General features: G+C 37.3%; 1 protein-coding gene across 1 annotated transcript in view; it reads left to right on the top strand.

Annotated features, from left to right (window-relative positions):
- STIL (STIL centriolar assembly protein) overlaps nt 1–25822 on the top strand; it is a 48801-nt gene extending 22979 nt beyond the window's left edge. The window contains exons 12-18 of the mRNA XM_066376213.1: nt 5418–5532; nt 6655–7620; nt 10979–11144; nt 14670–14901; nt 18506–18716; nt 20737–20987; nt 24301–25822. Coding sequence (XP_066232310.1) covers nt 5418–5532; nt 6655–7620; nt 10979–11144; nt 14670–14901; nt 18506–18716; nt 20737–20987; nt 24301–25087 — 2728 coding nt within the window. The 3' untranslated portion in view covers nt 25088–25822. The remainder of the gene's footprint in view (nt 1–5417; nt 5533–6654; nt 7621–10978; nt 11145–14669; nt 14902–18505; nt 18717–20736; nt 20988–24300) is intronic.
- The last annotated feature ends 228 nt before the right edge of the window (nt 25823–26050 follow it).

Here is a 26050-nt window from a genome sequence, read left to right as displayed (position 1 = left end):
ATACACTTAGGGAACATTAATTAAATAACAGCTTGTGACTTTTGGAGTCAGTATATATCTTTTGCAGTAAAGAAGATATTCTCTTGTAGTAGTCATGGTTGTCCAGAGAAACAAAACTGACTGCCCTCGCGTGCGTGTGTATGTGTAGAAGTTTTAGGAAATTAGCTCACACAAGGTAGGCTGGCAGGTTAAGAAGAGTTGCATTTAGAGCCTAAAGGTGGTCTGCTAGCAGAATGCTATCTTCTTGGGGGAAGAGGGGTGGTCTTTGTTCTATTAAGGTCGTTAATTGATTGGATGAGGCCCACCCACACTCCTAGTATACTGATTTAAATGTTACTTTCATCTAAAAAAGACCTTCACAGAAGGTCTTCACAGAAATACCTAGAATAATGTTTGAACAATTATCTGGGTACTGTGGCCTCACCAAGTTGAAACATAAGGTTACCCCTTCATACTCTATTCTAGCTTTGTCATTTGTTCTACTGTGTGTCAGATGATATGCTGAGGGCTGAGGATATGGTAATAACAAAAACAGATAGAGACATGGTCCCTTCCCTCGTGGAATTTATAATCTAGTGATGGAGGATTGAATGTTCTCCATATTAATTGAGAGGCCCATTAATTTAATAATTTTCAAATATTTAATGACCTTATATAAAAGTTTCCTTAGAATGCTAACTTATTCTTTTACTCTATGGTTCAGAAACTTGTATTTTTAACTTTCCCTAGAAGTTGATTTTTTCTCTTTTCAACTTTTTCACTAATCTTAACCTTTGAGCCCTTTTATTGCTATCTATTTATTACCGAGAAACAGGTAGATATATGGTTCACTATGTATTATTGCAATTATTGAGAACATGGCTTGATATTTTATATAGCATTCATTCATTCATCCTTAACACTTGATTCTATAAGTGGATATTAACTATAATACCAGTTTAAAGTAGATGCAACTATGCCAACTATTTATAGAAGCAGCATAACATAATAGTTGTGAGCTCCAATTATTGTATCAGACATACCTGTGTTCAAGACCTGGTTCTAAACTTCAGTATCCCAGCTCTAAAATGGGGATTGTGATTGTATCTCTATTAGTTTCCCATTACTGCTGTGCCGCATCCCACGCAACGAGTCTATTCCAGGGTCCCGAGTGGGAAATGGTACGAAATTGAATTAAAGATAGACAGAGACTTAAAGATATATACAGGATGGGTTCCGGAGGATGCCACAGCTTGCCAACAGTCACTACTGTCCTGGCCACAAAAACAACATAGCCGCCCCCAGAAAACATCCATCTTTATTTTCTGGGTAAGGTGGGCCATTAGCAATTCAATTGTTTCCAAGGCAACTCAAAGACAACCCCCACCATATTTGTCAATCTAACTTTACACCAAGAAACTAATTTCCAGTCTCCTCCGGGGAACAGGGGCGGGCAGAATGAGCAGAGAAGCACAGTCCTTTGTTAACTTAATTAGGCAGGTGAGGTGGACGGTTGAGCCCAATACCTCTGTCCCCTATATATCCAAACTTCAAAATACCCTGTTGGCTTATTTGGTCCCCAACACTGCTGTAACAAATTACCACAAACCTGGTGATTTAAAACAACACAAATTTATTATCTTAGAGTTCTGGAGGTCAGAAGTCTGAAATGGGTCTTTGGGGCTTAGAGCAAGGTGATGTCAGCCTGCGTTCCTACTGGAAGCTTTAGTGGAAAATCCATTTTATTCCCTTTTCCGGCTTCTAGAAGCCACCTGAATTCTTACTGAACCCCTTACTCCTTCTTCAAAGCTAGCAGCATGGTATCTTCAAATCTCTTTCTCTGACATCTGCTTCTATTCTCACATTTTTTTCTCGACTCTGACCCTTTTGCTTCCATCTTATCAGGACCCTTGTGATTACATTGGGCTTACATGGATAATTACATCTTCCAGGGTAATTACATCTCAATATCCTTTTTTTTTTTCTTTTTGTATTTTTCTGAAGCTAGAAACTGGGAGAGACAGACCCGACCTGGATCCAACTGGCACGCCCACCAGGGGGCGATGCTCTGCCCCTCCGGGGCTTCACTCTGCCGCGACCAGAGCCACTCTAGCGCCTGGGGCAGAGGCCAAGGAGCCATCCCCAGTGCCCAGGCCATCTTTGCTCCAATGGAGCCTCGGCTGCGGGAGGGGAAGAGAGAGACAGAGAGGAAGGAGAGGGGGAGGGGTGGAGAAGCAAATGGGCGCTTCTCCTGTGTGCCCTGGCCGGGAATCGAACCCAGGACTTCTACACGCCAGGCCGACGCGCTACCACTGAGCCAAACGGCCAGGGCCACATCTCAATATCTTTAACTTAACCACATCTGCAAACTTTATCATATACTACAACACAGTCACGTGTTCTGGAGATTAGAAAGATGTCCAAGGTATCCTCTCTTCATCTTTGGGCATTTTAAATTATTCTTGAAACTGGTTAGATCACCAGAAAACTATATTTTTAGGGCTTTGCAAGAACACTTTTACTATCTATTAAGACTTTCTTCAAGGTTTTACTGAATATTTCTGGAAGAAAAGGCCTAATTAAGGAGATGCTTGCATTTCTTTAACATTGTTTTTGAAAAACCCTGTCTATTTTTAACTCTGACCAAGACTTTAATAAGGATCAGTCATTTTAGGTTTTAATACAATGTTTGTCTTGCCTAAAGAGCTGATGTTATAACTAAACAAACAAAGATCTTTTCTTTTGCCTTGGCTGCTTAAAAAGCTCAGAAATAGATTTTATTGCTCACTGTCAGAAATTAGCAGATATTAAATCCTTGCCACAAACTCAGGTGTACAAAAAAAATGTGATTTTTAAAAAAATAATTGAACTTAATTTTCATTTTGAGCCCTTAGTCATTGGATATAGAAACCAAATTTAGTCAATTCAAAGTCTGTTTATCCTCTTTCCTCTGGGGTAATATATAATTTAAAGGGGACTGAGGTGCTATGGGTGACATGATTGTCGTCCAAGCTGCCATTTGCTGAGGTGTTTTCATTTACATCTGGTCTTTGGCAGTATGTTTGTGCAGGTTCCTGCCGCAATCTCTTTACCCTGTTCAGGTCACTGGTTCTCTATGTCATGTCTGTGCTGCACTGAAGTGCATGGGATATCATTCTGTATTCTCCATGTCATTCTTGGGGCATGGGGAGAGATCTTTCAGGATATAGTACAGACCCTATTGCTCAAATGCACCATGCAGACAGTCACTTTGTTTCATTGTGGCACCTTGACACAAAAAATGCCTCTCATGCTTGTAAGATCTTCCTGATCTACACGGGGGTTTCTGTTGGTCTTCCTGCTAGGGAAAAGGGATGCAGGACCTTTTCTTAGGGTATCTGTTAATGTGTAAGCTCTCTTAGCTTCCTTCTGGCATTTCTTTCTTCTTTCCTAAACCATCTATTGTGACTTTTTCTAGTTTAGGATATAAAACCACCTGATATTAATAGTCTTCCAAATTTTAGTCTTAAACTCTAATTTCACCTTTTGAAACTTAGTACCAGCCCTGCCGCGGCATACCACCTGTGATACAATGACTGCACCCAACTAAATCAGACAAGGTACCTCAATTAATGTCTCAAAGTATTTCCCATCACAGATATAAGTACATAGGAAAATTAATTTCTTACTGGATTTTCCTTTTTAATACAATGAATATCTTTATCGTCAGATTATAATGTTTTTGATGTCAGGTGCTATGTTTTACTTATTTCTACATTCCTCAATGTGGTTAAACAGAAGATGCTCAGTAACTTGATTTATTATGACATTAAGAATAACTAGGTTAGGCTCTGGCCGGTTGGTTCAGTGGTAGAGCATCGGCCTGGCTTGCGGAAGTCCCAGGTTCAATTCCTGGCCAGGGCACACAGGAGAGGCGCCCATCTGCTTCTCCACCCCTCCCCCTCTCCTTCCTCTCTGTCTCTCTCTTCCCCTCCCGCAGCCAAGGCTCCATTGGAGCAAAAGGATGGCCCGGGCGCTGGGGATGGCTCCTTGGCCTCTGCCCCAGGCGCTGGAGTGGCTCTGGTCGGGACAGAGCAACGCCCTGAATGGGCAGAGCATGGCCCCCTGGTGGGCGTGCCAGGTGGATCCCAGTCAGGCGCATGTGGGAGTCTGTCTGACTGCCTCCCCGTTTCCAGCTTCAGAAAAATACAAAAAAAAGAACAACTAGGTTAGCCTGACCCGGCGGTGGTGCAGTGGATAGAGCGTCAGACTAGGACACGGAGGGCCCAGGTTCAAAACTCTGAGGTCACTGGCTTGAGCACAGGCTCATCTGGCTTGAGCACGGGCTCACCACCTTGAGCGCAGGATCGCTGGCTTGAGCATGGGATCATTGACATGACCCTATAGTCACTGGCTTGAGCCCAAAGGTCACTGGGTTGAAGCCCAAGGTTTCTGGCTTGAGTCCAAGGTCGCTGGCTTGAGCAGGGTCACTTGCTCTGCTGTAGTCCCCTGGTCAATGCACCTATGAGAAAGCAATCAATGACCAACTAAGATGCCTCAACAAAGAATTGATGTTTCTCATCTCTCTCCCTTCCTGTCTGTCTGTCCCTTTCTCTGACTCTGTCTCTGTTAAAAAAAAAAAGAAAAGAAAGAATAACTAGGTTAAACATGCCATGATCAGGCAAAGGGGTGTTTTATTAAGCATGAGTCTGATTGGGTCAGCTGTACTGGGCAACTAACGTTGGCCAGAAAATAAAATATAAGGTCTACTGGAAAGTTCTGTCCGTTTTTGGAATAAAACAAAATACAAATTTTTCTTACCGTCAGTAAACTTTATTAAATAATATAATTGCCATTATTATTAATGATTTCTTGCCAGCGTGAGGGCAATTTGTATATCCCATTTTTGAAAAATGTTTTATCTTTTGATGCGAAAAATTGAACCAGTGCTTGTTTGATATCTTCTTCATTTTTGAATTTTTTGCCCTTCAAAAAATTTTGTAAGGACAAAAACAAGTGATAGTCGGAGGGTGCTAAGTCCGGGGAATATGGTAGATGCGACAGACATGCTTCTGTAGCATTTCTTCCTTGTTGAAATTCGTAAAAATTACAGTCTGATAAATGAACTTTATCAGGTACACTATCGCTTCACACATAAGACTAATGTGAATCAACTTTGTTTTAGTTAATTTGCTACGTTAGTATGTATACATTAAGTGATAAAAATAGAGAGGCACATATGCACCAAATAAACATGTGCTTATGTGTCGAAACTTGTTGTGATAGAAACGGACAGAACTTTCCGGTAGACCTTATAATTTATGATTGTTAGATACTAACTTAAATGATCCAGATACTACTGTGACTAACTAATGAACTTTCTTCAACTTTAAAAAGAAAGAACAAATGAACACTAGATTACTGAAGACCTTTTTCTTGTCTCCCCCTCCACTCTTCAGATCTTCCAAAAAGTTTTCTCCAGGGAAAATGCCAATAAATGATCATGACTCTGGTGTTGAAGATGAAGATTTTTCTCCAAGACCGATTCCTACTCCTCATCCAGTGAGTCAGAAGGTATCACTGATCTTAACAAGTACACACCTTGGTGGCTAGACACCTAAAAGTCTCTTCATGTTAAAGCACTCAGTAATGCAACCTAAAACTTACTAAAGTTTTATTCTAAGATGTATCTAGCTATCTATTTGTAAATGACTATATCTACATATATATTCTTTACAGGTATATGATTCTTTTATGTAGTAATATACATACATATATACATGTGTCATAGTACATATAATTATTATTCTAAGAAAAAATTGAGGCACAGATTGGTTAGGTTACTTGCCCAGGATTACTTAGCTAGTAAGTAATAAAGCTGGAATTCTGATTCATGAGATTTGGTTTCAGGGCCTAGTGCTTTTAACACATATAGACTCAACATTCTATACATCATCAGAGCTTTGATAGTGGGCCTTATTACCATATTCTAAGTAAATATTCTGCTTACTTTGGGAGATTAATTGCTAGTAACCCCTGTCATAATTTTTTGATTATAGCCAACCAGGGGGTTACTTTAGAATTGTTTTACTTTAATTGGACTAATGGCTTATTAGAAGAAAAAGGAATGGGAAATATTTTTTAAAATTAATACCAAATTATAACCAGATTCACTACAGCAAGTATTTTGTTTACTTTCCTGCTCTCTTCCAACTCTTTTAGTTGGTATTAGTACAAAGAATAACTGAATAATTTCACTTAGTAGGAAAATATTTATTGGAAGATTCTTTTAAGATTCATAAACATTATTTACTACTGAATAATGTATTTTGCCAGTGATAATTTTTGTGCAGAAAGGGGTACAAAATGTCTATTTTAAAACAGTTTTTCATGTTGTGTTCTGCGATCTAAGCAACGTTAATCAGTGTTGCAATGAAAGGAATTCCATCATTATATAAATTTGTGAGACGCCGAGTTTCATTCTTTGAGGGTGAGGTATTTTGCTTACAGTTGTATTCCTAGTGCCTGGCACATAGAAGATGCCCAGAAAATATTTGTCAACTATCTAGATAAAGAATAAACCCTTTTTAATAAGTAACTGGATATAATTTGGGAAATACTGGTCTAAGAAAAGTGGAGCATATATCTTTCTCCTAAAAAATATTTTTTCTTCTTTTATTTCTTTCCCATTTATAGGTTTCTAAAATCCAACCCTCAGTTCCAGAACTTTCTCTTGTGTTGGATGGAAATTTCATAGAATCAAACCCTCGGCCTAATCCTTTGGAAATGGTGAATAATGGAAATCCTTCTTTGTTGATGAACCACTCTGAACACTTGGAACCACTGCAACCCCAGCTTAATGATAAACACAGCCCAGAAGCTGAAGCTGGAGAGCCTTTCTTGAAAGGGCTCCCAAATCAATTAAACCAGAGCACTGCTCCTTTGAGACACTGCAAAGTAAGACAGCCATCTACCTGTAAGAAGGAGAACCCTGCTGCAAGGAACAGTGTTAAACCATCTTCCCTTAATGGGTCGTCTCCTGATGCATCTGAAAAGCTTCAAACAGCTTCTTCTGGAAATGTACACAAAGAAGAGTATCCTATAAGATCTTCCACATTTAATTCTAAGCAGTCCCTTCTTGCCCCACAGTCCCACCCTCACAATTTTAGTTTTTCACCTCATAATTCAGGAAAACCAATGGAATTTCAGATACCTACTCCCCCACCACCATCTCACTATTCCACAAATGTTTGCCGTTGTTGTCAGCATCATGGCCATATTCAGTATAGCCCAGTAAATTCTTGGCAAGGAATGAATGCCATAGGATCCATTCAAGACCTCCAGGCTGAAGCCCTTCAAAAACATTCATTGTTTCACCCAAGTGGATGTCCAGCTCTTTACCATAATGCGTTCTATTCTTCAAGCAGTCCTATAGCCTTGAGACCTCAAGGAAACCTGGGTGGTGGTTCTCCCCTCAGCAATGTAGAACCGTTACCTGTGGCAAGACTACCTTTACATGTGGACTCATGTAACCCACAACCTTGTGCAGTATGCATGCACACTCCCAAGACTGGGCCAGATAATGGAATGATGGGACTGTCTCCGGATGCATATAGATTCCTCACAGAACAAGACAGACAGCTGAGACTACTTCAGGAGCAGGTTTGCTGGGAATTTTCTTAGTTCCTAATATTAAAATGGTTTCTTAAAAATAGCCCTGGCCACTGGTTTAGTGGACAGAGTGTCGCCCAGCGGATGGACATCCCGGGTTCGATCCTGGTCACGGCACACGAGAGAAGTGACCATCTGCTTCTCTCTCCCTTCCTTTTCCCCTTTGCTCCTTCCCTTTCCCCCTTCTTTCCTTCCCTTTCCCCTTTCTCTCCCTCTTCTAGTGCAGCCAGTGGCTGGATTGGTTGAGTGTGGCCCGAGGTGCTTAGTATAGCTCAAAACTCTCAGTGGTATTTCATTACAATGAGAATAGATTCCAAATACATGTCTTACCTTGACCCTCAGTCTAAGCCCTTTAGATTCAGCAGCTGTCTCCACTCTCCTGCTCATCTCTTGCCACTGTTTCCATGTTCACTACACTTCAGCTGCAGTAGTGTGCTTTTTCTTCAAAAACGTGAATATGTTTCCACTTCAGTTCTTAAACTCACAATTCCCTTTGCCTAAAACAGTATTCTAGTTCCAATGGGCTAGCTCCTTATTACTCAGGGCTTCTAATTAGATATGTTTGTTACTGTTTTTTTATCTCGAGGGAGGAAGCTTACAAAGTTCATCACTATTTTCTTAGCACCTTAAATAGTACTTAATAGTTGCTTAATGCACATTTTGTAATTTAAATGAGTGAAAATGTCTACCAGAGAGGTTCTACCAGTTTAGTACTCCAAAGATGTTTTCCCACATCTCCAATATCAGGCATATCAAGCTCTTAAACTATCAGTCTTATAAATAAAAACAGGATTTTTTGCATAGTATTATAAGTAAGATTGACCATTTTATTATTTATTGGCCATTTGTATTTTCTTTATGCAAAGTCTCTGTGATTTATCCAATTCCCTATTAAATATATATCATACTTTTCTAATTAATTTATCAGAAGTCGTATATTAAGGAAATTGGTTCTTTAGCATATGTATATGTGGTAGGCATTTCTTACAGTTTGCCTTAAGTGTTTTAACCATTTGTTTTGTACAGGATAGTCTTGTTTAGATATAGTTATGTTTATCAGACATTTTCTTTCTGGGTTTTGTATTATATTTAGAAAAGCCTTTCTTCCCATCAAGATTACTTTTAAAAATCTGTTCTTCATTCTTCCTTCCCTTCTAGGATTATATTTGTTGCTTCTGTTTTATTTTGATATATGAGAAATTCTTTTCTTTATAATCCTCAGATGACTGGTCCCATATATTTATTGAATAATATGTCTTTTTGTTATTGATTTAGAAATGCATCTTTATTGTATAATGAAAGTATCATGTGTTTGCATCTATTTTTGTACTACTGTATTCTCCATTGATCTACCTATTTCAGGAACAGTACCATTCAACTTAATCACTATAGCTTTATAATGTCTCCTCTTGAGTGTTTCCTATTTGATTACTCCAAACCTTACTTTCTTATCTGCAAATTTCTACTGATTTTAACAATTTATTAATAATTATTTTCCATATTAATAAAGTTAATCTAAAATTAGTAAAATGAGAGAAACACATTAATATAATTTATAGGAAAGTAGAAAATCATTGTTTAAAAAGGGAGCCTATCCAAAATAAATGTTCACACAAAAATTTGTATACAGGTGCTCGTAGCAACATTATTTATAATAGCCCAAAGTGAAAACACTCCAAATGTCCACTGACTGATGAATGGATAAATACATACAATGGTACTATTCAGCCATCAAAAGGAATAAAGTATAGATAGATACTACAGCATGGATGAACTTTGAAAATATTATGTTAAGTGAAAAAGCAAGATCTGAGGCCACATACTGTATGGTTTCATTTACATAAAATATCTAGAATAGGCAAGTCTGTAGAGATAAAAAGTAGATTAGTGGTTCCCTGGGGCTAGGGAGAGGGGCAATGGAGAGTGAATGCTAATAGGTGCAGAGATTTTGGGGGGATTGATGAAGGCATATTTTGTGATTATACAGAAAAAACAACACAGAATTGTGTACATTAAATGGATAAATTATAAAAGGAACCTGACTTGTGGAGGCACAGTGGATAGAGTGTCAACCTGGGACACTAAGGTCCCAGATTCAAAACCCTGAGGTCACCAATTGAGTGTGGGATCACCTAGCTTGGGTGCAGGCTCACCAGCATGGGATCATTTACATGATTCCATGGTCTCTGGCTTTAGCCCAAGGTCACTGGCTTGAGCAAGTGGTCACTGGCTCAGCTAGAGTTCCCCTGTCAAGGCACATAATGAGAAGCAATCAGTGAACAACTAAAGTATCACAACTATAAGTTGATGCTTCTCATCTCTCTCACCCCCTTCCTTTCTCTTGCTAAAAATAAAATGAAAAGGAGGAGGGAGGAGGGGACATTTTTGGTGTTTGAATCTTAGCTTAGCTACTTGTTATATGACCTGGGCAAGTAACTTAATTTTTAATGCCTGAAGTTTTTTTTTTATCTTTAAAATGTCTCTAATATAGTATGTTCTTCATGCAGTTGTAAAATTATACATAAAAGCTTTTAGTATAGTGTCATGTGAACAGGGAGCATTCAGTAATTGTTAGCAATTGTTATTAATATTTCCAGTTTCAACATGGCAAACATGGGTGATACTGATTAACTTTTGTTGTTGTTTTTTGTGACAGAGAGAGGGACAGATAGGGACAGACAAAAACAGGAAGGGAGAGAGATGAGAAGCATCAATTCTTTGTTGCGGCGCCTTAGTTGTTCATTGATTGCTTTCTCATATGTGCCTTGACCATGGGGCTACAGCAGACCGAGTGAACCCGTGCTCAAGCCAGCGACTTTGGACTCCAACTGTTGAGCCTTTGCTCAAACCAAATGAACCCACACTCAAGCTGGCGACCTCAGGGTTTAGAACCTGCGTCTTCTGTGTCCCAGTCCGATGCACTATCCACTGCGCCACTGCCTGGTCAGGCTGATTAACTTTTATAAAAAAAGTCTTGGGTAAAAATGTATGATATTTGGTACATGGAGTCAGCATATACCTCCTACCATACTTTTGATTTTAAGTGAAATAAGAATAAAATGTAGGATTGAATAAAATTCAGGCTTTTCTACATGAGCGTCTATTTTTTAATGCTAATTTAAACACTTGTGTGTTTTCACTTTGAAATTCACACATAGCCCACAGTTTTTCTTAGTAACAAGTGATAATGGTTTTCTACATTGAATAAGTTTTATGGTATTATCTAATTGAAATGTGAGAAAATATAGTGAAAGTTCAGTTATTTATAACTGGGACACTGTTTAAACTCAGCTGCCAATTGTGTTGATTACTTCACTTTCAGTTTAAAGTATGTTTTTAATTAATACAGATTCAGCGTTTATTGGAAGCACAGTCCCTTCAGCCCTGTTCCCCTAAGACAACCACTGTTCAAGACAGAGAGCAGACTGCAAGACCAGTGGAGTTGGTTTCCATGGAAGCACAGTCATCCCCTGGTTTACACATGAGAAAAAGTGTAAGCATTGCTGTGAGTACAGGTAATTTCCTTTTTTTTTTTTTTGGTAAGGAATTTTTTTAAAAACGCTTTTTTCCCCCTTCTTTTTCAAGTGAGAGGAGGGGAGCTAGAGAGACAGATTCCTGCATGCACCCCAACCAGGATCCACCTGGCAACCCCCCATCTAGGGCTGATGATCTGCCAGTCATGAGCCGTGCTTGCAACCAAGCTATTTTTAGCACCTGTGGCAAAGGCTCCACTTAAAACACTTTTTATGTTTGCTTCAGAATGTTTTTACATTGAAATTGATGCATGGTACAAATAGAACCAAAACCAAGGTAATGGGAGTAAAAGTTTTTAAAGTGTTTTGTAATTTTACTCTTTTGTTTTGTTTGTTTGTATTTTTCTGAAGCTGGAAACAGGGAGGCAGTCAGACTCCTGCATGCGCTCAACCAGGATCCACCCGGCATGCCCACCAGGGGGCAATGCTCCGCCCATCTGGGCCGTTGCTCTGTTGCATCCAGAGCCATTCTAGCACCTGAGGCAGAGGCCACAGAGCCATCCTCAGCGCCCGGGCCAACTTTGCTCCAATGGAGCCTTGGCTGTGGGAGGGGAAGAGAGAGACAGAGAGGAAGGAGACGGGGAGGAGTGAAGAAGCAGATGGGCGCTTCTCCTGTGTGCCCTGGCCGGGAATCGAACCCGGGACTCCTGCACGCCAGGCCAACGCTCTACCACTGAGCCAACCAGCCAGGGCCTGTAATTTTACTCTATGAAATAAAACTATACCTGAAAACAGATAGGAAACTACATAACATAATACATTGTTTTTGCTACTTTGCCAGGCTGGACCCAATTCTATTAAGAGAAATTATCTGTGGTTTAGGGGATCAGGGAAGGTTTTATATATGTACTGTTATTGAATCTGGGCCTTGAAGGGTATGTAGGGTTTTCGTATGTGGAATTCAGAGATGGCAGAACAGATTGGGTAGAGAAAATAGTTAGGGCTCTGAGTTGTTTAGCCCTTTGAGTTGTATGAATGTTCATGTACGTTCTCAAAATAATATTGAATGTAAACTGTAATTGAAAAAAAATTTTTTTAAAAGGAAGAACATGCCCACTGATATGGCACAGATCAGACCATAATCCTCCTCACTCATCAAGTGTAACTTGGAGAACATCATACACTTGAATTTCCTCCTCCAAAGCAGGTAGCTAGGAACATCCAGAGTACGATTGATTTACTTTAAAAATGTGTAAGGCAACATTAAAAAAAAGGCAAATGTATGTTCTTCTTGTTTCCATAAATTGGTTATTAAACAAATATGATTTAAGTTAATAAAACTGGAACTGGAACTAATTTCATTTTTTGAAAAGTCACTCCTGCGGGTTAGCGAGCATGAAAAAAACTCACTGCTCTTTCAACTGCCGGTCCATGGACTGGTCTACCAGAAATTTCATACCAGTCTATGAACGAGTTAACCACTCTGATGTTGCATGAAAATTACAGACCCACTGATCTTAGTCAAATTTGCTTATTTATTTATATATTGAGGTTGATTTCTATCTTAGAGGTCCCCAAAATAATTTTCCTATGTTTACCAGTCCCCAAGTGTAAAAAGGTCAAAAACCACTGCTCTACATTACAGTGTTATGGAGAGCCTTTCTTTCATCTTGTACAAAGGACAGTTTGCTTTATTTGGTAAGCAACACTGAATTACAGTTGCTTATTGTCTGTATATGTCACTACACTATAAGCTTTTAGGACAGGGGTTCCCAAACTTTTTACACAGGGGGCCAGCTCACTGTCCCTCAGACCGTTGGAGGGCCGGACTATAAAAAAAACTATGAACAAATCCCTATGCACACTGCACATATCTTATTTTAAAGTAAAAAGACAAAACAGGAACAAATACAATATTTAAAATAAAGAACAAGTAAATTTAAATCAACAAGCTGACCAGTATTTCAATGGGAACTATTCTCCTCTCACTGACCACCAGTGAAAGAGGTGCCCCTTCCGGAAGTGCAGTGGGGGCCGGATAAATGGCCTCAGGGGGCCGCAAGCGGCCCGCGGGCCGTAGTTTGGGGACCCCTGTTTTAGGATCTGGAACACAGCCTTATTTGCTATTGTATGTTCATTACCTAACATGACACCTAAAACATCATGTGTTCTGAGTAAATGATAATCGACTAAAGTTATTCACGTTTGAACTGATGTTCTGAAATTATTTGAAACAAGTTTTCAAGCATGATATATAGAATTCATATATTTTGAAACTTCCTGGATTCATATTTAGATGTTACTTAGATACAGAAAAGTGAACTATTAATCATTTGAATTAAATGGCTCTTAGAAGCACATTTATTCTATCATATAATAGTACTTAACTCCCAAAAGTATATATAATGATACATATTCAGGAAGAATAGCAATACATATGTAACTTACATAATTATCCTTTTCCTTTAAAATATGTTTTTTAAAATGTACAGTTGAACAAAAGATGAAATCATGCTTTTATTTATTTTCATAAAATTACCCAAATTGGCCCTCAAAGTAGAATTTATTTTGACTTGGATTTACTTTTGGGTTTTGACTATTTCTTTATGTCATTTTATAGAGCATTATTTCCCAAACTGTAGAATGTATACCACTGAGGCTTAAAAGATGACTTAGGGTGGTTGGTATACAGATGAATATATTTATTCTTAGGAGTATTGGAAAAAATGTAATACTTCAGATCTCTGATTTCTTGGAAATGATGCAGCTAGATACAAAAGTGAGGTGACAAAAAATAGCAAGTAAGCAATAATATATGCAAATAGTTCTGCAAATAATTGTGCAACTGATCCATAAAGTTTGGGAAACATTTGATTAAAAAAATGTTTTTAAAGATTTCATTTACTGATTTTACAGAGAGAGAGGAGAGACAGAGATGGGGGAATAAGAAGTATCAATTCATAGTTGCTTCACTTTAGTTGTTCATTGATTGTCGTATGTGCCTTGATCTGGCACGCCCAGGGTTTCAAACTGGTGACCTCAGCATTCCAGGTCAACACTTTATCCACTGCGCCACCACAGGCCAGGCGGGAAACATTTGATTTTTAAATACATGTCTGATATTACATATGTCTGGTATAGCCCTAATAGAGCCTTATAAATATTATATTTAAGTGTCAAAATCAGAGAGCATTGGGATTGGTGTTTTATATATTTTCTTTTGTTTTTCAAAACAGTGGTTTTCAACATTCACATGCACATACATGCACTCCAAATTGTATTAAAAACTTTAATAGGTAAAACACATCATTTTTTTATGTTTTGTATGAGTGCCACACCTCTTGAAGAATCAGGGCCCAGAATATCCCCTCTCCCTTTGTACCCCAGTTTTCTACCTTTTCACCTTCTACTTAACTCTTCGTGACATTTCTGAAGAAATATAATCTGAAAACAGTTCTAGGTAATTATGTTCAAATAATATAGCTAGTCTTACTTAACAAAGAGTGTCAGAATTATTTTTACAATGGAATATTTGTTTCAATATCTGTTAAAACGTTTTATCTCCAGGTGCTAGCTTGTTCTGGAATGCACCAGATGATCATCAAGAGCCTGGCTCTCAGCTGAAGCAAGATGATACCAAGATTTCTAGTGAGGACATGAATTTTTCTGTTGAAATTAATAATGAAGTCACAAGTCCTCCAGCTAGTGCATCTTCATTAAAAGCAGTTGATATTCCTAGTTTTGAAGAGAGCAACATTGCTGTGGAAGAAGAATTTAATCAGCCACTTTCTGTATCCAAGTAAGGCCTTTTGATTCAATATTTATTCTGCTTCTTTGGTGATGTAACTCATATGTGCATGCTAACCCATGCACACATCTATGTCTACATTTATTTCTATATGTATTTATCTGTATTTGAAAATCCTTGACTTCATATTAATTTTCTGATTCCAATCCTATACCCCTTGTACTTATTTCAAACTTTCACCCCAACAGGGAGAAACCTGGCTCTCATTATGTACACTGTACTTAGTTGTTTGGTCCTAGTGTCCACATAAAATAGTTCTAGAATTACTAAGAATTCTGACACAAATTTACTAGAGTATATTTGTTTATAGTTTTTATCTTTAGCCTTAAAATATCCAGTGAAAATACCTTTTTTATAGTTATTTGGGTTTTTTTCTTCCCCATCCCCTTATATTGTTGTTTGCAAATACTATTAGGTGTTTTTATTCTGTTTTGGGGTCGCTCCATACTCTAGCTGATTGGTTTTTTTTTAGTGTGTGAAACATCACTGTGGTTCTAATAGACCAAAGTATAGATAAACACTCAAAGAATCATTTACCTCTTAATCCTCTACCTTATTACCAAATTCTCCTTTTTCCACCCAATCTCTTTAGTTACTGACTTGTTCTTCTGTGTTTCTTTTGTACAAATGAGCAAATATCTATATTTTATGTTATTTCTTATGCATAGTATAGAAAAGTAGCATGCCGTGGTTACTCTCCTAAACATTTCTTTTTTCACTTGGCAGTGTATACTTCAAATCTGTTCCTACAGATCGTCTTCGTTTTTAATAGCTGTATAATATTCCATTGTGTGGATGTACCATATTTTTAATAATACATTCTCCTACTTATGAACGTTTAGACTGTTTTTATTATTTATTTATATTTTTGAAAGAGAGAAAGGAAGTGGGTGCACGAAGCATCAACTTGTTGTGCCATTGATTGATTCTCATATGTGCCCTGACCAGGGCTTGAGCTGGCACCCTGTGGGTTGAGCCAGAGATCTAAGCACTCTGGGACAACACTCCATCCACTGCAGCACCAGCCAGGGCCCCATATTTTTCAGCTACAAACAATATTACAATCAATTACTTAGTTCATGTGTATTTTTTAATTGTTTCAGAGGTGGAATTCCTGCATGCAAAGTTAATTACTTATATAGTTTTGTTAAATATTACTAAATTCCCCTGCAGAAGGGTTGTACCACTTTGCATTCTCATCAGCAGTGTGTGTCATTATCTGTTTCCCCACAGCCATGCCAAAAAAATATGTTTCCATATTTTCCATATTTTTTTCCATTTTTTAAATTTTTTTGTCCTGGCCATGTATCTCAGTTGGTTGGAGCATCTTCCCAATATGCCAGGGTATGGGTTCTATCCCTGGTCAGGGCACATACAAGAACTAATCAATGAATGCATACATGGGTAGAGCAACAAGTTGATGTTTTCTCTCCCTCCCTCTCTCCCTCCTTCTCCCTTCTACTGTTCCTTTAAAATCAATAAATAAAATTTTAAAAAGAAAGATTCTTTTTTTGACCAGTCTGCTAAGTGATAAATTATATCTTGGCATTATTTTAATTTCCAATTTTAAGCTTATAAAGAAGTTGGATCATCTTTTCATGTTGTTTTGATAAATTTGTGAATTATCTGCTGGTCTCTCTGATACCATTTTCTTTCTTTTTTTTTTTTTTTAGAGCAAGAGAGAGGGACAGATAGGGACAGACAGAAAGGGAAAGAGATGAGAAGCATCAACTCATAGTTGTGGCACCTTAGTTCATTCATTGCTTTCTCATATGTGCCTTTACTGGAGGGGAGGGAGCTCCAACTGAGCCAGTGATCCCTTGCTCAAGCCAGCGACCTTGTGCTCAAGCCAACGACCTTGGCTCAAGCCAGTGACCATTAGGTCATGTCTGTGATCCCATACTTAAGTGGGTGAGCCCATGCTCAAGCCAGATAAGCCTATGCTGAAGCTGGCAACCTCAATGTTTCGAACCTGGGTCTATAGCATGCCAGGCCAATGCTCTATTCTCTGGTCAAGCGATAATATTTTTCTGTTAGTTTTATGTCCTTTACACCTCAATTTTTAAGTGTTCTTTATTGATTAGAGATGTGAGCTAATTGGCTATTTGTGGTATATGTTGTGAATATTTTCTCCCAGTTTATTGCTTGTCTTTTGACTTTGATGTTTTTTGTCATGTAATAATTTTTTACTTAGATAGTTAAATTTATTGACTTTTTTTTAGAATTATATCTTGACCAATTTTACAAAGATTCATTTCAGCTAATTATTGAGATTATCATGTACCAAATGAGTGCTTGGCATTTCATATCAAGTTAAAATTAAACAAAAAAGAAAAAATTGAAAATAAGCTGAGTTTTAAAGAAGCGTGGTTAGAAAAATCACACCGTATCTATAAAATGAAATATTATGTAAAGATCAAAACTTGTTCTTTAAGAATGTTTAATGAAATGAGTAGATACTCGTGATACTAGGTTTTTAAAAACGGCTTACAAAGCTATAGTATAGTATAGCTCTTCAGAGAAAATACATATCAATAGAAAAAGCATATATGGAAATACTCTGAAATGTTAGCAATAGTTATCTCTAGGTATTAAATTATCTGTGACTTTTATTTTCTTTATAATTGCTATAACTTTGAGTAGTTACATAACTTCTGTGCCTCAATATCGTCATCTGTTAAAAAGGGCTAAAATGTAGTATCCATCTCATAAATCTTTTTGGTAAGGATTATATAAGATGATGCACTTGAAACAGTACGAGGCCTTTTCTGCTAATTTTTATTATTTTCTCTGTTTTCTACAATAGCCACAGTTTACTGTTTTTACAAGAAGTGTTTTTAAATATTGCTTTCCATGGTTATTTTTAAAATATGTATTTATATTCTAATTTTGAAAGTAACAAATGCTCATTGTATAATATTTGAAAAATGCATAAAAGCATAAAGAAGAAAAATATCACCAAGTATATGATACGATTATAAATGGCAACTTAGGGACTCTCATTTGACCAGGATCGTAACTATGTTTTAAAACTTAAAGTGAACAAGTAATATATTTTAAATTCTGAGTATCTAAAAAATATTAGTTAAGCCTGACCTGTGGTGGCGCAGTGGATAAAGTATCTACCTGGAAATACTGAGGTCGCTGGTTCGAAACCCTGGGCTTGCCTGGTCAAGGCACATATGGGAGTTGATGCTTCCAGCTCCTCCCCCCTTCTCTCTCTCTGTCTCTCTCTCTCCTCTCTAAAAATAAATTAAAAAAAAAAAATATATATATATATATATATATATTAGTTAAGCCTTTCCTATCTTTGAACTCTAAAAATTTTTATTGCATCAAATTTAGGAGAAATCAGCAGGTTGTTTTCCAACTTTCCAAGAAAGTTGTCTAAATATATTATAAAAACATAACTCAAAAAGGTAACATGATCCAGCTTATGTGCATCCTATCAATGAGATGCTATCATCATTAAGAGCTGAAAATGCAAACCAGAATGCTGCTGAGTCTTCTTTCTTCCAAAGTTACTGCATGTCAGATATATTGTAAAAGTATCTTGATAACTAATACTTAACATTATATATATCCTTTCAAGCAGCTCTTCTCCAGATACGAGAAAAGAACCTGATATGCCTGTATTCTTTCCGAATTCCCTGCTGACCGAGGGTGTGAGCATGTGCTTACAGAGCAGACCAACAGAGGGTGCTAGTAACAACTCTGTAACACCAGTGGAACCAAAAATTGAGCAAGTAATGCAGCCCTTGCTTCATCAAACATCAGATAACCAGAAAATATACCAGGATTTATTGGTAAGGAAATGTAAACAGTTTCATCAACCCTGTAAGATAGTTATTTAGTCTGGATTATACCAGTTAATGCTTTTCTATCTTTAAACTGATTGGAACCTTGATATAAAAGGATTTTCTGCTAATTAATGACATCATTTATTTCTTTTAGTTTTTAAATTATGATCATCTAAATTTAGTAATTTACTGTAAGCATGCCAGTTACCAGGTACTTAGATAATCAAGGCAGGAAAGACTTATTTTAAAAATACAAATGTTGCTATTAGGCCAAATTCAAACTGAAATTAGTACCATAAAAAAAAACCCAGCAAAACTTTGCAGGAAGTTTGAACATTGTAAAAGTAGAATATGTATGTTAATATTTATTAATTTAGTTTAGATGAGCAGCATTTTATTGAATGCTGAGCCTGGTCTAAGAAAATGTACTGAGTATGTAAAAAAGATGAATATGACAAGTCTCTGCTCTTGAAAACCTAGGGGAAATATCACAAGGATAGCAGTAACAATTATAGGGCAGGTAGAGAAGTGCTGTAAGCAAAGGCAGTGCACAGGCTAAAAAGGGATAATTCTTGTTGGAGAAAATACTTAGCTTGGAAAAGGTAGGATGTGAACTGGGACATAAAGGTCACATAACCTTGGCTGTCACTTCAATCTAAATTGTAGAGTTTGGAACATTTGATTTCTTTATTTAAAATTGAAGACTAATTAAGGTTGCTTCACTCAGTGCACACACATTTATTATCTGCCTGCTGGGTCCTAGACTGCGAGCATCTGTGTGCTGTATGCTCAGGGACCGGATGGTACTCTAATGCTCGGAGGAAAGAGATAGTATTCATTCTCACTCAAAGTGAGGAAAGAAAGGAGTCACATTCTGAAATAACGAAGATCTATGAAATGTATAGCTGAAACATCATTTAAAACTCTTGTTTATGAAGAATTTACTATAAATCCTAACTTGAAATGCTGTTCAAACAATTTTAAATCTTTATTTTTTATTGATTGATTTTAGAGAGACAGAGGAAGGAAGAGAGAGAGGGAGAGGGAAGCATTCATTAGTTCTACTTAGTTGTGTGTCCATTGGTTGTGTCCCATGTATGCCCCGAACAACACTCAAACCAGCTGAGCTAACCAGCCAGGACTAAATCTGTTGGATTTACTTTTTTTTTAAATCAGGACAGAAACTTTATTAACAAATGTTGAGAATTTAGTTTTGAGATATATTGGTGAAAGGCAAAATGGATGTTTATTATTTTCTTCCCTTTGAATCATTTTTATTTTAAAATTTTTGGGGTGACTAGTTAATAAGATTGTATAGGTTTCTTTTATTTATTTATTTATTTATTTATTTTTTATTAAGTGAGAAACGGGGAGCCAGGGAGGCCGAGAGAGAAATAGTCTCCCGCATGCACCCTGACCAGCCAGGATCCATCCTGCAAGCCCCCTACAGGGTGATGCTCTGCCCATCCATCTGTGGTCGCTGCTCTGTTGCTCTGCAACTGAGCTATTTCAATGCCTGAGGCAAGGCCATGGGGCCATTCTTAGCCCCCAGGGCCAAATTGCTAGAACCTTTTGAGCCATGGCTGTAGGAGGAGGAGGAGAGAGAGAGAGAGAGAGAGAGAGAGAGAGAAGGGGTTGAGGGGTGGAGAAGCAGATGGTTGCTTCTCCTGTGTGTCCTGACCGAGAATCGAACCCAGGACATCCACACACCTGGCTGACGCTCTATCACTGAGCCAACTGGCCATGGCTGATTATATAGATTTCAAGTGTACATTTCTATGATACATGATCTGCATTGTGTGCCCACCACCCATGAACAGCTAAGTTTCCTCTAGTGTCTCATAAACTCATTCATTAAGATGGGCTGCTTTTATTATAAAACAAACAAAAAAAGCCATAATACTTGCAAGTGTACTTGATATTTTGTAGAATTTGGGAAGATATTATTTTACTTTTCCCGGCCTAACTTAGCCTGTTGTATATATTTGTTTTCTATTATTACTAATACTAATTTTCTTCTCATCAGGGTCAAGTGAACCACCTATTAAGTAACTCCTCTAAAGAGTCTGAACAGCCATCTTCAAAAGCAGTAATTATCAGTCATGAATGCGCTAGAACCCAAAATGTTTATCATGCAAAGAAAATAAAACACGATTCAGGACTGGTGGATAAAGATTGTGTTCTTAATGCAACCCTTAAGCAACTAAGAAGCCTTGGAGTAAAAATTGATTCTCCAACAAAAGTGAAGAAAAATGCACATAAAGTGGATCACGCCAGGTAATTTAAAACTTGTGTTAAAGGATGAATATATTTTAGATGTACTGTGGCAGTCTCATGAGAAAAGGTATAAGCTTGCCACTCAGTTTAATTGATTTATCATTTATTCAGGGCCTGCTATATGTGTGATGAATAAGAAATCATCTCTACCCTTTAGATTCTTTATTTTAGTAGGAGAGAGGGTTATATAAGTAATTACAGAGATATTGTGGGATGTCTCCTGGGTAACGATGCCAATGAAATGCTGTGGGATTCTTAAGGAAAGAGAAATGAGCTTTTGTTCATTTTTGGTATCTGGAAAGTCTTCCTGGAGTTGACAGTGTCTGCTCCAACCTCTGGATATTATGCACTGTGCCTTCTAAAAGGCAAGAGTATAAGTTATGTGAACCTTGCTGTTCCTCACCAGTTCTAGCTGGCCATGATCTTCTCTTCAGTTTCCTCTTCATCAAAGATAATCTGAGCACATACTTGATTTTAAAGAGGATAAAATACGTAAATTATATTGTTACGGTTAGTATTTTTTGTTAATTATTTTTGTTGCTGTATTCTAGTTACAAAAGTAATATCACGTGATTTTTTAAAAAATGAAATAATACACAAGAATAGCAGGTAAAACACAAAAGCCCCTACTTCCCAATCTTCTCAGTCCAACTCCTCCAAGGTCACTTAACTCTCTTGTTTTATATTCTTCTAGAAATGTTCAAGTACTCCATGTGTGATGAGTATTGTGGTTTGGTTTTTTGCATAACATTTGTCGCTTACTTTTCTTTATAGGCAGATACAGTTCTTTCTCATGCATTTAAACAGCTGCATAATATTCTGTGGGACCCATGTGAACCCTAGTCCCCTATTAATGGTCTTTTAGTTTGAATCTCATTTCTTTTCTCAAAGAATGCTAAGTAAACATCATTTTATAGGTGCTTATACAAGTATCTTTGCAGGATAAAATTCTGCAGGTAGGCAGGATCAAAGGATATGTGCATGTGAGGTTTTGGAATTTTGGTAGGTGTTGCCATTGCCCACTAAAATAGTTGTACCAGTTTATATTGCTCCCGACAGTGTAAGAGAGTGAGGCTAGCATTTTTGAGACAGAGAGTATATAAATAACATTTGGGAAGCACAGATCACCCTGCTACCTATGTGGAACCCTTATGTTTTGGTTTGGCTGCCTTTGGCGAGTAGTTTCTAAATAATGTATTTCTTCATAGTGGCCACCCTATTTTAATGCCTCTAGTGTGAAACATTGAAATTAACACATTTTAGTAGATCATGAACTTAATGAATTAGAAGTTTTTACTTACTTTTAAAAAAATAATTTACATTAATATTATCTATAGATTTTTTTTTAGTATGTGCAGGTTTTCTGATTTAATATGCAAACTGTATAATTTTAGGAAATACGCAAAGTAGGAAAGGACTATATATTCAGAAGATATTATGACTAATATATCATAAAATAATAATGTCTAGGCCTTGGCCAGGTAACTCGGTTGGTTGGAGTGTCATCCTGATATTGCCAAGGTTGTGGGTTTGATCCTGGGTCAGGGCACATGGCAGAATCAACCAATGAATGCATGGATGAGTGGAGCAATAAATCGATGTTTTCTCTTCTCTTCTCTTCTCTTCTCTTCTCTTCTCTTCTCTTCTCTTCTCTCTCCCTCGCCTGCCCTTCCCTCCTCCCTCTTCCCCTTCCCCTTTCACTCCCCCCCTCTGGTCTTCTTTCTCTCTCTCTCTCTAAACATCACTAAATTATTTTAATTAAAAAATAATATCTAAAAATCGGTAGTATCTCATTCATCTTATTTATATTTTAGACAGTCTCTAAAGCATTAAGTAGCAAGAAGGTTATGGAAAAATTCCATATAAAAACCAGCATATTGAGTATACTGTCCCATTGCCTGCTGATGACATCACTGGTTTTCAGGGAATATTACTGATGAGAGTTATTTGGGTTGTGTAGGGATAAGGATGCACACAGTGGTTGGCCATATAAGACAGCTGAATTTCTTCACTGAATGATATGGAAAGTTATAGCTTATTCTTTGACTAGAATATCTTGCTTGCTACAACAAATAGTACACCAAAAACTTTAGTTTTTAGGGAACAGAAAAACTGATAGCAAATATAAGTTGGTGAATACAGTATAGTGAAACAGTGGTTATAGAACCCCAGAGAGTAAGGTAGACTTGTTCTCAGTTTGCCAGTTATTCCCCAGTTTTCTCAACTGTACAATAAAGATAATAATAGTACCTACTTTTATTCATTCAGTAAATATTTATTGAGTGCCTGTTACCAGGCACCAAGGATACTGTAGTGGGGGACAGAATCGCACAAAAGTTCATGGGCTTTCATAAGGGATCTGGACAATAAAAGAGAAATGGCTTTCTGTTTGTTTTGTTTTGTTTTAAATGAGAAGGGGGGAGATAGACTCCACATGCTCCCCTACTGGGATCCACCCAGCATCCCCTGTCTGGGGCCAATACTCAACACTGCAAGAGGGGGAGAGAAGGGGGAGTGGGAAGGGGAGAAGCAGATGGTCGTGTCTCGTGTGCCCTGACCGGGATCGAACCCAGGATATCCGCACGTCGGGCCAATGCTCTATCCACTGAGCCAGCTGGTCAGGGCTAAATAAAGAAATGTGAGTTAAGTATATCTAGATAGCCATAAATGCTAAGGAGAAAACAGAAGAGCAGGAAAGGAAAATGTGAGGTATTGGAGTGGATGATAAAGTTGAGATATTTGATAAGGATGACCTCTCTGAGAAAGGTTTCTGTGAAGATTAAATAAGAGAATGAATGTTTAGCAGAATGCCTAGCATCCATAAGTATTTATGCTATAAAGGGAAAGGCAAGTCAGTTAACATTAATGGTATAATGCCAGCCAAGATGAGTTGAAGGTTATATCCAGTGAAAGAAAATCAATGTACACACACACACATGCACAATAGTCCGTATCCAGAGATGATCAAATGTGTTTTCTATTTTTGTTTTACTTTACTAGTATTTACTTTAACAATGACTTTTACATTTTCAGGCCTGCATTCTGTTTTAAAACCATGACTGTTGTTTAAATTTAGGAAAATTAACTTGTGTTCCAGTCTGTGTATCCTGGATTACCTTCTAGGTTATCATATTTATTCCTTGAATATATCTGAATCACCAAGACTTAGATGTCTGAGCACTCAGATAAAAAGTAACATGAGGCTTAAAACTGAAGACTTTTTATTGCTTTCATAGAATGAAACACATTTAGAATAACACTCTTTGGTACTCAAAATAAGATAAATGATGGCCTACTGCATTGTGTCTTTCAGTGTGTTGGCATGCATCAGCCCTGAAGCAGTGATTTCTGGATTAAATTATATGTCATTTGCTAATGTCGGCATGAGTGGTTTAAGCCCTAACAGTGTGGATTTGAGCATGGAGGCAAATGCTATAGCTCTGAAATATTTAAATGAAAATCAGCTGTCACAACTGTCTCTCACTCGATCAAACCAAAATAACTGTGACTCATCTTTTAGCCTTCTACACATTAATACAGACAGAAGCACGGTGGGGCTTAGTTTAATTTCACCAAACATGTCATTTGCAACCAAAAAATATATGAAGAGATATGGACTCATACAAAGCAGTGACAATAGTGAAGATGAAGAGGAGCCTCCTAAGAACACGGATAACAAGAGTGAACATGTATTGAATCAAAACCTCACATCCATACCTGAACAACTTGATTGTCAAAAGGAGCCTTCTAGGAATGCCTGTGAAATAATTAATTGTAATACCTGTGAATCCTTGGGCACCCACACAGATGTGCCAGTATTGAGAAATATTACAAATGAAGTTCTTCGGCCAAAAGCAGCTCAGCAGTTGAATGAAAACCCAGCTTTCTTATTAAAGAACCTTAAGTCAAGTCCTGCAGTGAACCTTCGAACTGGAAAAGCAGAGTTTACCCAACATCCTGAGAAAGAAAATGAAAGGGACACTCTAATTTTTCCTGAAAGTTTGAAACCTTCTGAAACTTCAAAACAAATGAATAGTATGAATTCCGTAGGCACCTTCTTAGATGTAAAGCGTCTCAGACAGTTGCCAAAATTATTTTAAATCTTTAACTCCCTGCATTCCTGATAACGAGGAGAGGATGTCTTCTGAAGATAAAGAAGCCAGAGCCTTTTGGTAGTTTGGGGATTCCTAAATATTCTAGGGGTATAATAGCTGTTACTTATTTTTTGGTTACAGCTGATTGCAAAGACCTGAAGAAGGGACCTGATGGCTAACTAGTTAAGAGGGCTAAGCTCTCTTTGTTAGAGATTTTCAGTGTCACTGAAACCTTTAAAAACAAACCGTGAGATCAGTTATTTCCACAAAAAGAGACGCTATCCAACTCTGAATCTGAACTGCTCTTATATACCATACATTTTGAAAAATAAATGTTTTCCTAGCATGTTGTATCTCTGCATCTACGCAGTATTACCTAAAAGAACATAAAGTTATCATGACTGACTAAATTAGCTAAATCAATCCTTACTGAGTTTAAGGGGAAAGTTTTGTTTTTAAAAAATAATTTAAGTTCTATTTATACAAGGGATATACATATCATCTTAAGATGCGTACTGTTAAACTCTGTGGAAGAAACTTTTGCAATATGATGGGTTGAGGTAATGTAACATGTTCAACATAAGGACTATCACAGAACAAGAAAATTATTAGGTATGAGTGTGTTTTAAAAACTGAGTTTTTCAAAGTTTTAATTTTTAATAGAACTAAAATATCTATTAAATTTAATAAAAAATGTCTAGATTGACTGTTTTCCTTTGTCCTCTGCTATAGCATATTCTTCTCCACTTATAAACAAAACAAAAAAGTTTTAGGCCCCAGAAAGTTATAAAAATAGTACAGAGTTTGGGTGTACCCTCCTCCCAGTGACTCTTAATGATAATTATATCTAACATAACCATAGTAAATGATCGAAATCGAGTTGACAGTGGATACAGTATTAGTAACTACACTACAGACCTCTCAGGCTTTACAAGTTTCTACATGCACTCAATTGATATTACCTTTTGG

This window comes from Saccopteryx leptura, chromosome 3 (assembly GCF_036850995.1).
Source record: "Saccopteryx leptura isolate mSacLep1 chromosome 3, mSacLep1_pri_phased_curated, whole genome shotgun sequence".
Lineage (NCBI taxonomy): Eukaryota > Metazoa > Chordata > Mammalia > Chiroptera > Emballonuridae > Saccopteryx > Saccopteryx leptura.
This window is presented reverse-complemented; position numbering and strand designations above follow the sequence as displayed.